Below are 13750 nucleotides of genomic sequence, written 5' to 3'. Positions count from 1 at the left end.
GTTAAAAGGTCAAGCGCCCAAGGATCTAGAACAAGAGAAGAGGAGAACTTCATTCAGTTTTGTTTCAGGGACCTGCAGCGAAGTTTGTAACTGACCAGTTTTCTGGGCCATTTTGAACAGCAGGCTTATGGTGTCCTAGGCCAGCGTTCTATCCTAAGATACCCTTCTTTATGACCAAACAATACAGAAAGGCACACAAAGCACACCAGATTCACTACAGCTTAAGATTAGCCTCATGGATCCTTTTTTCCCATTAATCGAACATTTACAGAGAAGATAAACAGTGATTTTTACCATTCATTCAACCAGTTTGCCCAGAGGGAGAAAGAGAGAGAGAGAGAGAACAAACGAACCTAGAAGTCTGACTAGTAAGAAATTCTTATCCTTTTGCTGGCATGCCAGGCTTCTGGGTTCCCTTGCCCTGAGTGGCCCCAGTGACCTGGCTGGCTGCACCAAAGCCCTGGCTAACAAGCTGCAACAAAGAGGAAAATTATCAAATTTCCCCTTTGAGGGAGGAAAAAACTCCCCATTTCCCATGGTCCTTTACTTGTGTAATTCTGTCACCCGCAACTGTCAGCAAAGACTGCAAAGCAGATTACTCCAAAGAGCATAGCAGTTAACATCCCATAGTGCTGAACCCGTTCTTGTCCGAGGACTTTACTAAGAGGGTCCACTAACCCCCTAAATCTTATAAAGGACTCTAACCTTCCTAAGTTGGGCCTCGAACCCGAGTTCAGTCAAGCTTCCTTGCCTTTTACTGAGAGGAGCCTTTAAATCTGTCTTAGGAGAGACTCTGACTCCCTTAAATTGGGCCTCTAATCCAATCCCACTCTTCACTCGGGTATATGCACCCCATGTACCCAAAGTTGGCCAATTGGTACATGCAGGTGATTTTCCTTTGGGTTGGGGGTCTCTTTAGTTTCTTCTCTTCCATGATCTGCCAGAAAGATGTTGCTGGACCCCACCACTTACCCAAAGTTAGTCTTTGGGTCAGGAGTTTCCTTAGTATTGATCCTTCCATGGTGGCCAGAAAGATGTTACCGGAAAGGGGTCCTGATCCAGACCCTAAGAGAGGGTTTTTGGATCTCAGGCAAGAAAGAATTCAGGGAGAGTCCATAGAGTAAAGTGAAAGCAAGTTTATTAAGAAAGTAGAGGAATGAATGAATGGCTACTCCATAGACAGAGCAGCCCCAGGGCTGCTGGTTGTTCATTTTTATGGTTATTTTCTTGATTATATGCTAAACAAGGGGTGGATTATTCATGCCTCCCACTTTTAGACCATAGAGGGGAACTTCCTGATGTTGCCATGGCATTTGTAAACTGTCATGGCACTGGTTGGAGTGGAGCAGTGAGAAAGACCAGAGGTCACTCTCGTTACCATGTTGGTTTTGGTGGGTTTTAGCTGGCTTCTTTACTGCAATCTGTTTTATCAGCAAGGTCTTTATGGCCTGTGCCTTGTGCCAACCTCCTGTTTCATTCTGTGACTTAGAATGCCTAACCGTCTGGGAATGCAGCCCAGTAGGTCTCATGCTTATTTTACCCAGCCCCTCTTCAAGATGGAGTTGCTCTGGTTCAGACACCTCTGACAAACCTGGTACAGTTACGAGGAATGAGAGTTAGGAGTTTGTTTTTTTGTTTTTAATATTCTCATCAGGACTGTTGCCTGTAATATAAGTGTGTACAGGTGTGTGTATTTAAAGTGAGAGTGTGTGTGAGTTTGTGTGTGTGTGTGAGTTTGTGTGTGTGAGTTTGTGTGTGTGTGTGTATGTGCGTGTACAGTGGTTTCTCCTTTTCCACTGGGTATGTTCTTCAGTGGATGCCTGAAACTTCATGTTTTACTGAACCCTATATACACTGTTTTTTTTTCCTTTACATATGTAACTATAATAAAGTTTATAAATTATGCAGAGTAAGAGATTAACAACAGTAATACATAATAACATAGAACTATTATAACAGTATGCCAGTATCACTACCTGTGCTTTGGGGCCATTCAAAATAACATAAAGTTAACTTGAACACAAGCACAGCAATACCATGGCAGTCTGTTTGATAACTGAGATGGCCATTAAATGACTGATGAGCAGGTAGTGGATAGTGCAGAGATGCTGGGCAAAGTGATGATTCACATCTGGATTGGGATGCAGGAGGACATCACAAGATTTCATCATGCTACACTGAAGGGCGTGCATTAAAACTTATGAATTATATCTGGAATTTTCCATTTAATATTTTCAGGCCACAGTTGACTGAAACCATGGAAAGTGAAACCATGGAAAAGAGTGGACTGGTGGAGTACAACTGGCATGCACACACACACACACACACACACACACACACACACACACACACGCACGCTTGATATCAACAAAGAATTACATACCATTCACAGTCTGGAGGCAAAAGGGAGGCTGTGATAGACTGTAATGATAAATCCTGTTCTCTTGAGCACTGAGTTCTGTTTTGTTGGCCTCATCCAGCATGTCATCCTTTCTCTCATCTTCTGGTTCTGATCACTATATTTTGCTTCTGTGCCTCCAGAGAAATTATGTTGGACATTTAATAATTACAGAGGAAAACATCAAATCTTAACAAATATTTAAGGAGACTCTGTTGTAGGTGCAGTGCACTGGAGCTTGCTGTGGAGAATGAAAGAGAAACATTAGATGTGGCCCCTTCCCGTAACCACACTGATTAGTATCAAAGGGAGCAGGGGCGGTGATCGCAAGTTTTGTTTTTTTTTTTTTTTAAAGAAAAATCACAGGCCCTGGTTTAAAAAATTGCTTTGTGCTGTGCTTCACACTTTGGTGAGTTAAGTACTCACTGCAATACCGGAGACAAGCCAAAGAATTTCATTTTAATATAGATATTTTCTTTTAAAAGTTAGTATTTAGTACAGTAAAGAGGAGTAGGAGCTAACGTTTTTATATTCTCATTAGGACTATACATTATTTTTATATACATGTAAACTGGGGAACAATAACAAATTATGTAACATCCACAGCATGGAGGCTTTGATGTACTTTAATTAATTCCTAGGTAAAATTAGTATGCATTATAGTTTACAGAAACAAAATACACAAACCTGCTAATCAAAATGTTCAGCCAACAGAGCTGGGGCTTTTTCATTAGTTATATTGCCTTGAATTTCATCACTGTACCAGCTGGCTTCTTGTCAATTTATAGTTTGGACCTTTACATCAAACAGCAAAAAAATTAATTACAGGAGAAGGAGTCCCAATCGGAATTTTGCGCTTAGAGGTTTTTCACAATTAACCAGACATGAATGGGGCTGTGTAAGGAGGAAATGGAACTAGAGAGAAGGAACTTGGTAGACTTTTTTAGAATCATTAACTATAGCAATGTTAGTCACCTGCTTCCGTGATTTTGTTTTAAGGTTTAGCCAAAGTTTTCAGATTTCTCATTTCTAGGAGCACCCAGTTCTGTTACTATATTGAATGCAATGAATCATGTCATGAATTCTGAATTCTCTTAGAAAGGGTCCCAAGTGATGGCTCAAAAAATGATTATCCTCTCTTCATTTTGAATCGAGGAACATTCTATGTCTTACACTACTGATCATAATCATAATTTAATGAGCAGAACGATCATGCTTTGATGGTTAGTGCCAGATTACTTGTAATGCGTATTTTGGACTCAGAACTATTGTTCTTAACTGTCACAGTCATTGCCTCTGTGCGCTACAGTTAGTTTAAATGTGACTTTTCTAAGCCTCTTATCTGTTGAATAAACCAGCCAAAGGTTTTAAAAATGCTTCCTTCAACTTAGCTTTCTACTTTTCTTTTTTATTTTGCTTAAAAGCCCTTACTTGTGACCCATTCTTCTAGTTGCTGACATTCTAATATAGTGAATGGTTCTTTCACAAATACATTTAATCTTTGGATGCTTGGAGAATCCAAAGAACACATTTCCCTTCTCTGAAAAATACATGTGAACATACATACAACATTTTGCATGAAATATTAGAAAATCATTAGAAATTCATGAACCCCAAGTTGTGAACACCTGTTGCATTCATTGAGGAACATATACATGTATTATGTATATATGTATGTATACCTATCATATTCATGTATAATTTAGGAATATACATATTGCTTAAATTCAAATGCTGATTCAGATCATATTGTTTGCATTCTCTCAAGTCATCTATACTAAAATAAATCAATTATATTGTTTGCCATCACCTGAATAAATTTAGATTTCTGATCCATTTTTGTACACAGCAGCCCTTACTTATAGGCTCATTTGGGTCACCATATTTCACTGTACTGTCTCAATTACTGCCATATATCCTAAGTAATTTGTAGATCATAGCTGAGAAGGACATTCTTAACTTGTTTTAATGATAGTATTTTTCTTCGTTAGGTTTGTGAGCTGTGAGCTAGTGTAGGATACTAACAGGCATTTTCCAGTTTTCTCTCTCCAGCCTTAAGAATGGTTCACTATTATCCCAAGGTCACTTTGAAAGTGTTTCTGTGATTTGCTTCCATTTATTTTATGCTTGTGTTTATGGTTTGGAACCAAATATGAAATTTAATGTTGCATTTGTCTACATTAAACTTAATTTGCCCCTTGTCAGCTCGTTTACAACAGAGAAAACATTCAGAGCCACCCTGTAGAATGTTTTGTCTACAATCACTGATACAATTTTTCTGTCTCTCTTATGTTATATGCAACTTTCTATATTTTTCAGTCTAAAAAGAGGCCTCTCTGAAGGAACATTTTCAGAAAATCTAAATGCCTAATAGGGATTAATAAATGATTTTCTAATAAAATAGAATCATTACCCTATTTTGAATTTTTTAAAGTTCTATTTTCTAACTTAGAAATTTAATTTCATATTACATATTATATGAATACGCTTCTTGAGATGCTCTTTAAAGTAGTGAATTTATACTTGATAAATGAAGTAAAAGTTAAAATATAAACAAAATCTTAAAATGAGTTACATTACCAAATATTACCAAATATTTTGTGTGCTTTTTCCTTTTTCTCAGATTTTTCTAAGTACTGAAATTAACCTCATGTAATTAAATTTCTCCATTTAAAAATTAGTTACTTTTTAAAAATAATTTCAACTTTTATTTTAGATGCAGGGGGTACATGTGCAGTTTGTTATGTGGATATATTGCATGATGCTGAGGTTTGGGGTGTGAATGTCCGTCACCCAGGTAGTGAACATTGTACCCAATAGGTAGTTTTTCAGCCCTCCCTGCTTTCTCTCTCCTGCCTCTAGTAGTCCCCAGATGAATTTTTTCTTAATGCTTACTAATTTTTCAATACCATTATATGGTATTGAAATGATAAATGAATATTTTAAATTGATATATCTTAGAGGGCACTAAAATGAAACATTAAATATAAATGATGAAAAATACTTTTAAAGTAGAATCCTAAACATATACATTAATGTATATTCTACTTTTAAAGTAGAATCCTAAACATATACATTAAGGAATATAATTTGTGTGTTGAAAATTATTTTCAGGAGAATCTACTAACTTGTGCCTGTATCTTTGAATCATGAGCAGTGTTCAAAACTTGGGAAATGTTTGATCCTAGAATATCTGTTGTTTACCTTTGAGCAGATATTATATTTATTCAGTTTATGTTAGGGAAATATCAGACAGGTGTACAAAGATACATTTAAAAGACTGGTGATTTTTTATAACACAGAAATATTACAAAAAGTCAAAATTACTAGCTTAAGGTGATTGGTTAAGTAAAATTTCATTACATGGTCCACAATGGAATACCATCATGGAGATGCATACTTATTGATATGCAAAATGCTCATTTTAAATTTCAAAATAATATGTAATACAAGTCTATCTTTGTTCAAAAACAAGTTGTAGGTAGTTGGTAGATAGGTATGAATGTATGTATAGGTATCAATATAGATATAAATATACAGATGTGGATATAGACAAAAATAAATACAGTGTTTATCAAAAGAAAAACATTATTTTGTAACATCTGTGTGTGTGTAATTGTGATTTTTAAAAATATTTCTATAAGTGGATTACTTAATAAATTAATAAATAAAAGAAAAATAAAACATTGTAATAGAAGTCAATATTTATTGAGCACATACTATGTATTGTATATGCTTCTAAATAATTTACATGCCTTACCTATTTAATTGTAATTATGCTACTCTTCAGTCCTTATTATCTTAGCCTGTTTGTCCTGCTATAACAAACCACGATAGACTTGGTGGCTTAAACAACAAAAACTATTTCTCATAGTCTGGATGCTGGGAAGTCCTAGATCGAGGCACTGGCTGATTTGATATCTGGTGATGCCCTATTTCCTGGCTCACAGATGGCTGTCTTCTCACCGTATCCTCCACAGCAGAAGAAACAAGGGAGCTCTCTGGGACTTCTTTCCTAACAACATTAATCCTGTTCATGAGGGCTCAACCCTCTTGACCTAATCACCTCCCAAAGCCCCATCACCTAAGTACCAGCACATTAACAGTTAATATTTCAACATATGAATTTGGGCGAGGTGGGGGGGGCAACTTGCAGCCCATCACCTTTATTTATGCTGTAGATTATAAGCATGTGAATTTTTCACACTGGAATGTTAGAAATAAATGATAATAGTGTAATTTCACATTTTTATGGAGTCCGTGAACCCTCTGAGGCTGTATCGTGGTGTGTGTGTGTGTGTGTGTGTGTGTGTGTGTGTGTGTGTCTTTTCCTGGGGAGCAGTTACTTAGCTTTTAATCAGATTGTGCGATGAGTTAATACCATCCTCTGATAGTTTTAGTCAAACTCACCATTCATTTCTGTACTATTGAAAACTCCACTACCAAGGCAAGATACTAAGAGCAAGCAAAAGTATACAGTGAAAATGAATTTGTTGTTTTCACCTCATTAATCTACCCAAGGCGGTTGGTAAAGATAGCAAGCAGCAACAGCGTGACCTCAGGTCACATTTTCTCAGCAGGCTAGGAAGAAATGGGAAGCTGGGGAGGTCATCAGGTGCCAGGAGTGTTCTAGCCAGAGCAGAACTCTACTTTTAGATAGTGCCTAAAATGTTAATTTTAAGTGGTATATAATCAACTGCCAGTTAAACTACAAATAACCTTTGAGAGCTTGTTCAGAGGCTTTGCAAGGTGAACATGTAGAATAGTGAGGCTTCCATGAGGGTGGATATAGGATTCCTAACATAGTAATCTGATTTACCCTATCAGTCTGGGTGTCTTGTAACAACGTTATTTTCATTTTCAATTCTGTCTTTAAGATCTAAAACAGTAGATGATTCAAAGCACATTAATATTTGGCTTTGGGATATATGTTTGTATTATTAAAATATGAATAAATGCATCTGTGCAGAACTTCAGCACTTTAAAGAATGGAATAAGGCCATTCCATGAAAACCTGTATGAAGAAGAGCCAAATAGCTATAGCAACCCTTTGGATTCATCCTTGTTCCCTGTGTGGGCAGCTGGTTCTCTCCTCAGAATGATGATTTTACAGATAAGGAAACCGAGCACTAGAGAGATTACATTGCCTATATTCACATCACTCATAAGTGGCATAGCTGTGATTTAAACCCAAGTCTTGCTGACTTGGAAATCTGCATCCATGGGCATCATGTTATATAACTGACTACTTTCACAATATTACGGAGAAGTTGATAAACTGTAGATTCTAGCCTATTAATCACTCCAGAAGTAATGTGTCCATATCATTGGGGGTAGGGGTGAACATTTTTAACAGCCTTCCTTGGTGATTCTGGAATGTAGTATAGATTGCAAAGCATAGCTTTACACCATCTGATTTCTGCATCCGAGGGGAGATCATGTAGCAAGTTCTTATTTATGATTTTATTTTTTGGTAGCATTTAATGCTACCGACCACCATCCTTGGGACTCTTCTTAGCCTTCTATGTTTTCTTCTAATGTCCCCTTTACCCTGCTAACCATTGCTCTCAGTCTTCCCTGACATGGCTTCTTTCTGCCTTCAGTTCCTTGGTATGCTGGCCATGGTGTTTTTTCTCTGGTGGCTCTCATTATCTTTGCTTATTGAGGCTTTATAAATTACTCTTTCTCCCCACCTACAATTCTCTCTTGAGTTTCAGGACCTTATTTTTATCATTCTTCTAAATCTACAGATGCTGATGTATCCTTCGTGTCTTAAATTTAGCAGGCCTAAAATTGAACTCATTATCTTCTTACCCCAAACTTTCTGTCACCGTTTTCCTCTAGTGTAGTTAACGCTGTCACTATTCAGCCTCCTGAACTCAAAACTTCAAAATTGCATTCCGACTTTCCTTTTCCTCACCGTCTCCATTCAGTCAGTCTGTCATCAAATCTTGTTATTTCCATCTCAGAAATGCCATTTGAATCGATCATTCTTTTCTCCATTTCCACAGAATCTCATCATCTGTTATACATTGGATTCCATACCAGTTTTCCTACCATTCAACTTTCCCTGATATCCAGTCTTTTTTCCACATGGTACCAGAGATATTTTAATAATAAACACATTTGGAATTCTCATTTCCCTACTTTAAAATAGCCTTTGATTCCCTAATGCCTGCAATATAAGGTACAAAATGTATGTGGTTCGTCCTAATGATCCTGCTTTATCTCCTTACCACAAGTCTTATTTTGTGGCTAAACTGAACTTTTTACTACATCTCACTTTCTCACTCTGATGCATTTGTGCATCTGATACATACCTGGAATCTCTGTCCAGGTATGAGAAGTTGGTCATTCTTGGCCCTGTATTTCCATAGAATTTACTTGTGCACAACATGCTATAGTAGTAATTAAGAGTCAGGGGGCTGAAACCAGACTAGCTGGGTTCACAGGCCCAACTCCTTATTTACTGTGTAACATCTTTGTGCCTCAGTTTCCTTATCTGTAAAATTGAAATAATAATATTACCTACCTTAGACAATTGTCGAAGATAGGGTTAATTCATGTGCAATGCCTACAATTGTGCCTGGCACATGATAAACAGAAATTAAGCATGTGCTGCTGCTTCTACTGTCATCATGATAACAATGATGTAACAGTCTCGATGGAAGAGGGCTAAAGGAATTGCTTATTAATACTGGGATCAACCCAGAGATCCACGGCTGTCCCAGAAGAAAAGTATTTTGCCTATAGGAAGCCTGGATCCAGTTTGTAGGCTAATATACTATCGCTACCTCATGGCATTTCTAGTCTCTCGTAAATCATCCACTAGTTAAAATCCCGCTAGTCCTTTGATTGGTATGTGGACATATACTTGTTCCCAGACTGGAAGTCCCTTCATTATCAGTAAAGATTGCTCCAATTGCAATTCTGCAGGTACATTATTTTGCTAGTTTCATGGTTGAAGGAGTAAGCTGTGCCATGGGTATACCTTGGGCTGATGTGAATCAGATTTTAGACCTAGATAGGACCTTTAAATATAGCAGAGGGACATTCCTTGTGTCAATTTAAAGCATCCTAATATAGCCTCATAAAGTCGGCTCTCTGCTATGACACACTGTGGACAACATCTTAAGAAATATTATCATTTAGACTGAAATTTGAATTGAGCAAAATGTTTGTAGACACTTTAATTTTTAAGAAACTGCTATACACCTATTTATTTGGATGATATTTTTATTTGGATGAATGTGGTCCTGAAAAGTTAAATGTAAGTTGCAGAATTTCTTAGTGTAAAGTTCACTATTTAAAGCACCTCTGCAGTAAATTATTTTGAATTACATCCTAGTTTATTAGTTTTTATTTGTTATAATATTAATATGCAGTTTATTTGAAGTAGGACACATTTGTATTGGCTATGATACTTTCTAACTCATTGGAGAAATTTATAGCATTAATTAGAAATTTGCAGCATTAATTAGAAATTTGTAGCACTAATTAGAAAATCACAGCAATAATTCATTGTAGCACTGAAAGAAAAGTTTGGAAAGTAGCATTTAATTTTTAGAGAAAGAAAAGAAGGCTTAAAGTAGAAATTGAACTTAAGGGTAACAATAAGAACCAATCGGTTAGATGACTAATATCTAAAATTGATTCTCAAAATGGAAACTATATATTTGTTACTGTTTTATTTTATTTTTAAGTTTATTGGGTTTCTGGTTCTGATCATTATAGTGAGAGATAATATTATATAAATCCCCAGCCAGGGGTCTCAGCTAAACACACAGAAGAATAAGCATAAGCATGCAGGCACACTTGAAATGAAAGGTACACACTCTAGTAGTAAGAAATAGATCTGAAAAAGAAATATGGAAAATTCATAGTAAAAGTAATGACCTGAGTTTCCTTAGCACCTGAAGTTTACAAGATATTTGCCTAATGTGATGTGGTAGGAAAAACTGGACTTTAATGAGAGGAACTCAATTTTAATGGTTGCTTTCCTACTATGTGAAGTTGGGCAAGTCTCTTAACTGGCCAGAGCTCTGGATTTCTCATCTGTGAAATGAATAAAATAGAGAGTTCCTTTGAGGATCAAAAAATAACCTACACAAAAAGCCTTTGGAAGTTGTCAAGCATTGTACGGATTTCAGATTATAGAAATAGAGATTTCAGAAATTACTCTGAGATCGCAGAGATTATTTCAGAAATGAAATAAGTATGACATCGATAATTGTCTTCAGTTTGTGCTTGTGGAAACCAAGATGTGCAACAAGTAATGAGCAGCCAAACTGAAGCTGGACCCTGGGCTTCTGAGTCCAAATGTGGTACTTCCTGTGCTAGACCGTGCTATTTTTGAGCTACACCTGTACATCATTCACAGGACACAGGTCTAGTAAATGATAGCCTAAACTGAATTTAAAAAACATTAAAAACATATAATTATTGATTTATTATTAGTAAGAAATTCTAATATTACAGGGTGATATTTACATTTGTTTTTAATTCAGGTAATGAATTCGGGCATCCTGAATGGTTAGACTTCCCAAGAAGAGGAAATAATGAGAGTTACCATTATGCCAGACGGCAGTTTCATTTAACTGATGATGACCTTCTTCGCTACAAGTTCCTAAATAATTTTGACAGGGATATGAATAGATTGGAAGAAAGATGTGGTTGGCTTGCAGCTCCACAGGTAAGCTCTTCACTCTGAATGCTATGTTTTAGTCACCAATGAGGTACATGCCTAGAATGGCAACCAATTTAAATCTCTATGCAGATCTTTTAAACAGCACTTTATGATTCAGTGTGTAGTGTCCTGTACCATACTTCAGGTTGTCACAACATGTCACTGAAGTCTCTCCAATTCATAATGAAAATCTTAAACATAATGCCCTGCTTAGTTTCCTGGTTTGTTTGTTGTTACTGTTTAAATTTAGTAATTTGTATTTTTATTGGTTAAAATAAACAATAAAAGCTCTGCAGGGAACCCATTTTGGAAATTACTGCGGAAACATCTTAATTGTTTGGAGCACTTTTTTATGTAAATAATTATGCTGTCATAAAGAAACTACTTTGACAACATGTAAATTTCTTTATTCATTTTTTTTTTTCTCTTCTTTAGTGGTCTCTAACTTGTCATTTCAATAGATGCCATTATACCTGCATGCTGTTTTGTATTTTTCATGAGCCTGTCTGTCCTCTGGAATTAACGTCTCAGTTTTCAACAAATTTTAGAAAATGTAATTAACAAGTGAAAATTGTATACAGGCTTCTTTTATCCTGGCAAAAATTAACATATGATATGTCTTCGTTATAATCCATTTACTTTATACTGGGGCTGTTTGAAATTACTGTTGATGTGTTTTTACTTTGGTGTCTATGAGTCTTTTTTTTTTAATGGCTGAACAAAGGTATTTATATATTCAGTAAGATTTGTTCCATGACACGAATGCCCTAATCACGTTTGTTAGTAATGCTATTTCCAGAAGAGAGAGCAAAATGATGCTCCTTTTCAATAGGAACAACGTTGAATACCAAAAGGCACCCTGTTTACTCTAGAGCTTTAGTTCACATTTCTGAATTACCAAGAGTGGTGCTGCGGATATGCATGGCAATAAGTCCTCTCAAAGCTGGGGCTGAGTGAGGGTGGTGTTGAAAAAGCAAAGGCTTTTCACAGCCAACTGTAAATACATGATAATGAATAAAAGAAGAGAGTTTACAGATGTAATTTCTTTTCAGACCTTATCTTTTCATTAAGAAAAAAAAAGTATTGTAATTGACTTTAGGTTGCCATTGAATCTGACAAAGTTGGGTAAAAACGTAAAATGTTTAAGAGAACTATAATTTCAGAAACTATATTAAAATAACAATGTTTACATTAAAATTTAAAAAGTAATTTTATGTACCTAACCGCATTAAGCTGGAGACTAAAAGTCTTAAAGAAAATTCACTTATAAGTAGGTCTAATATATACAAACAAACACTTTGTAGTATGTATAGGTACAGTGGTTTTACTTAAAACCTGAGCCACAACACTGTTTCTCTATTTGTGCTGTGAGGTTGGCAAGTGGCTGGTGAGCTTTGTATACTCCACTAAACAATTTTTGAGACTGTTCTTGGCTCACAGTTAGGTACAGCAAAATTGTAACATGTTCAAAAAAATATAGTGTTCTGAAATACTCATTTTTGATTTAATAACCAGGCTATTGAGAAAGACAAAAAATAATGTACTTGTAGCAGCATCTAGGTAATATTTAAATGTAACATGTGTGTTACTTCTTGCAGGCGTATGTGAGTGAAAAACATGAAGGCAATAAGATCATTGCTTTTGAAAGAGCAGGTCTTCTTTTCATTTTCAACTTCCATCCAAGCAAGAGCTACACTGACTACCGAGTTGGAACAGCATTGCCAGGGAAATATCCTTTTTGTTACCAGAGAATATGACTGTCCACATTCACTTCTTTATTACATTATAGGACCAAAAAAAAAAAAAAGACTAAGGTTGATCTTAATGACAGAAACATTCATTTTCCTCATCTGAAAAATGAGGAACTTAAAATAGTTGATGGATAAATCTTTGCTCGGCTCAGTTATACTGAATTATTCCTAAGTTTCATTTTGGCTTTAAACAGAGAGGTTAGTGCAGACGTGGTTCACATCAAAGGAAAGAGCTGTGGATCTTGCTGTCCTGAAGGTTTCAATATGGAGCCCTGCTCTCCAGGTCCCCACATCCACCAACACAGAAGACAATAAATGAAGTCTTCTGAGATAATAGCAGAGGCTCTGGACTTAGGGGACCAGGCTTTAAAAAGTGTAACTAAATATTTCTTAAATAATATTTCTTAAATAATATTTAGAGCTAGTAAGCAATATTGGAGATGATTGTAGTTTTACTCTATGAAAATATTTTGTAAGTTACCTCTGAGACTTGTTTATTTTCCTCCACTCAGTGGGAGAGAGCAAACAGTAGTTGTAATGATAGCATCCTTCCTTTTTCTGTTTCTTCTCCTAAAATTCAAGACACAGCATACCTTTGTAGTCCTGAATTGGTAAGAAGGCAAGGCAGGGGAGGTGTGAGCAATAGAAATAACCAGGGAGAATGTTTTTGATGTTCTCTGTGTGTTCATTTACTCCTTCTTTCATGCATTTTACAGATACTTACTGGGTTCCTATTTACTGAACACCTCTGTGACAGCTCTGAGCTGATTACTGTAAATATGGGAATTCTCCTAGCAGATACAGTCACTGCCCTCATAGAGCTTTTAAACTAGTAAAGAAGATAAATATTAGGCATTGTAAGTTTGATAATTATTACAAATATTAGGCATTGTAAGTTTGATAATTATTACAAAG

General features: G+C 36.0%; 1 protein-coding gene across 2 annotated transcripts in view; it reads left to right on the top strand.

Annotated features, from left to right (window-relative positions):
• GBE1 (1,4-alpha-glucan branching enzyme 1) overlaps positions 1-13750 on the top strand; it is a 273138-nt gene that overhangs the window by 217956 nt on the left and 41432 nt on the right. Inside the window, exons 13-14 of one of the 2 annotated variants that reach the window (XR_010139153.1) lie at positions 10906-11090; positions 12683-13692. Coding sequence is in view for 1 of the 2 variants with exons in the window: in XM_054551665.2 (XP_054407640.2) it covers positions 10906-11090; positions 12683-12815 (318 nt within the window). In the remaining variant the exon portion in view is untranslated. The remainder of the gene's footprint in view (positions 1-10905; positions 11091-12682; positions 13693-13750) is intronic. The other variant, XM_054551665.2, reaches the window with a different exon arrangement.

Source organism: Pongo abelii, chromosome 2 (genome assembly GCF_028885655.2).
Source record: "Pongo abelii isolate AG06213 chromosome 2, NHGRI_mPonAbe1-v2.0_pri, whole genome shotgun sequence".
Classification (NCBI taxonomy): Eukaryota; Metazoa; Chordata; class Mammalia; order Primates; family Hominidae; genus Pongo; species Pongo abelii.
Note: the sequence above shows the minus strand (reverse complement) of the source record. Positions and strands in the feature narration are given on the sequence as shown.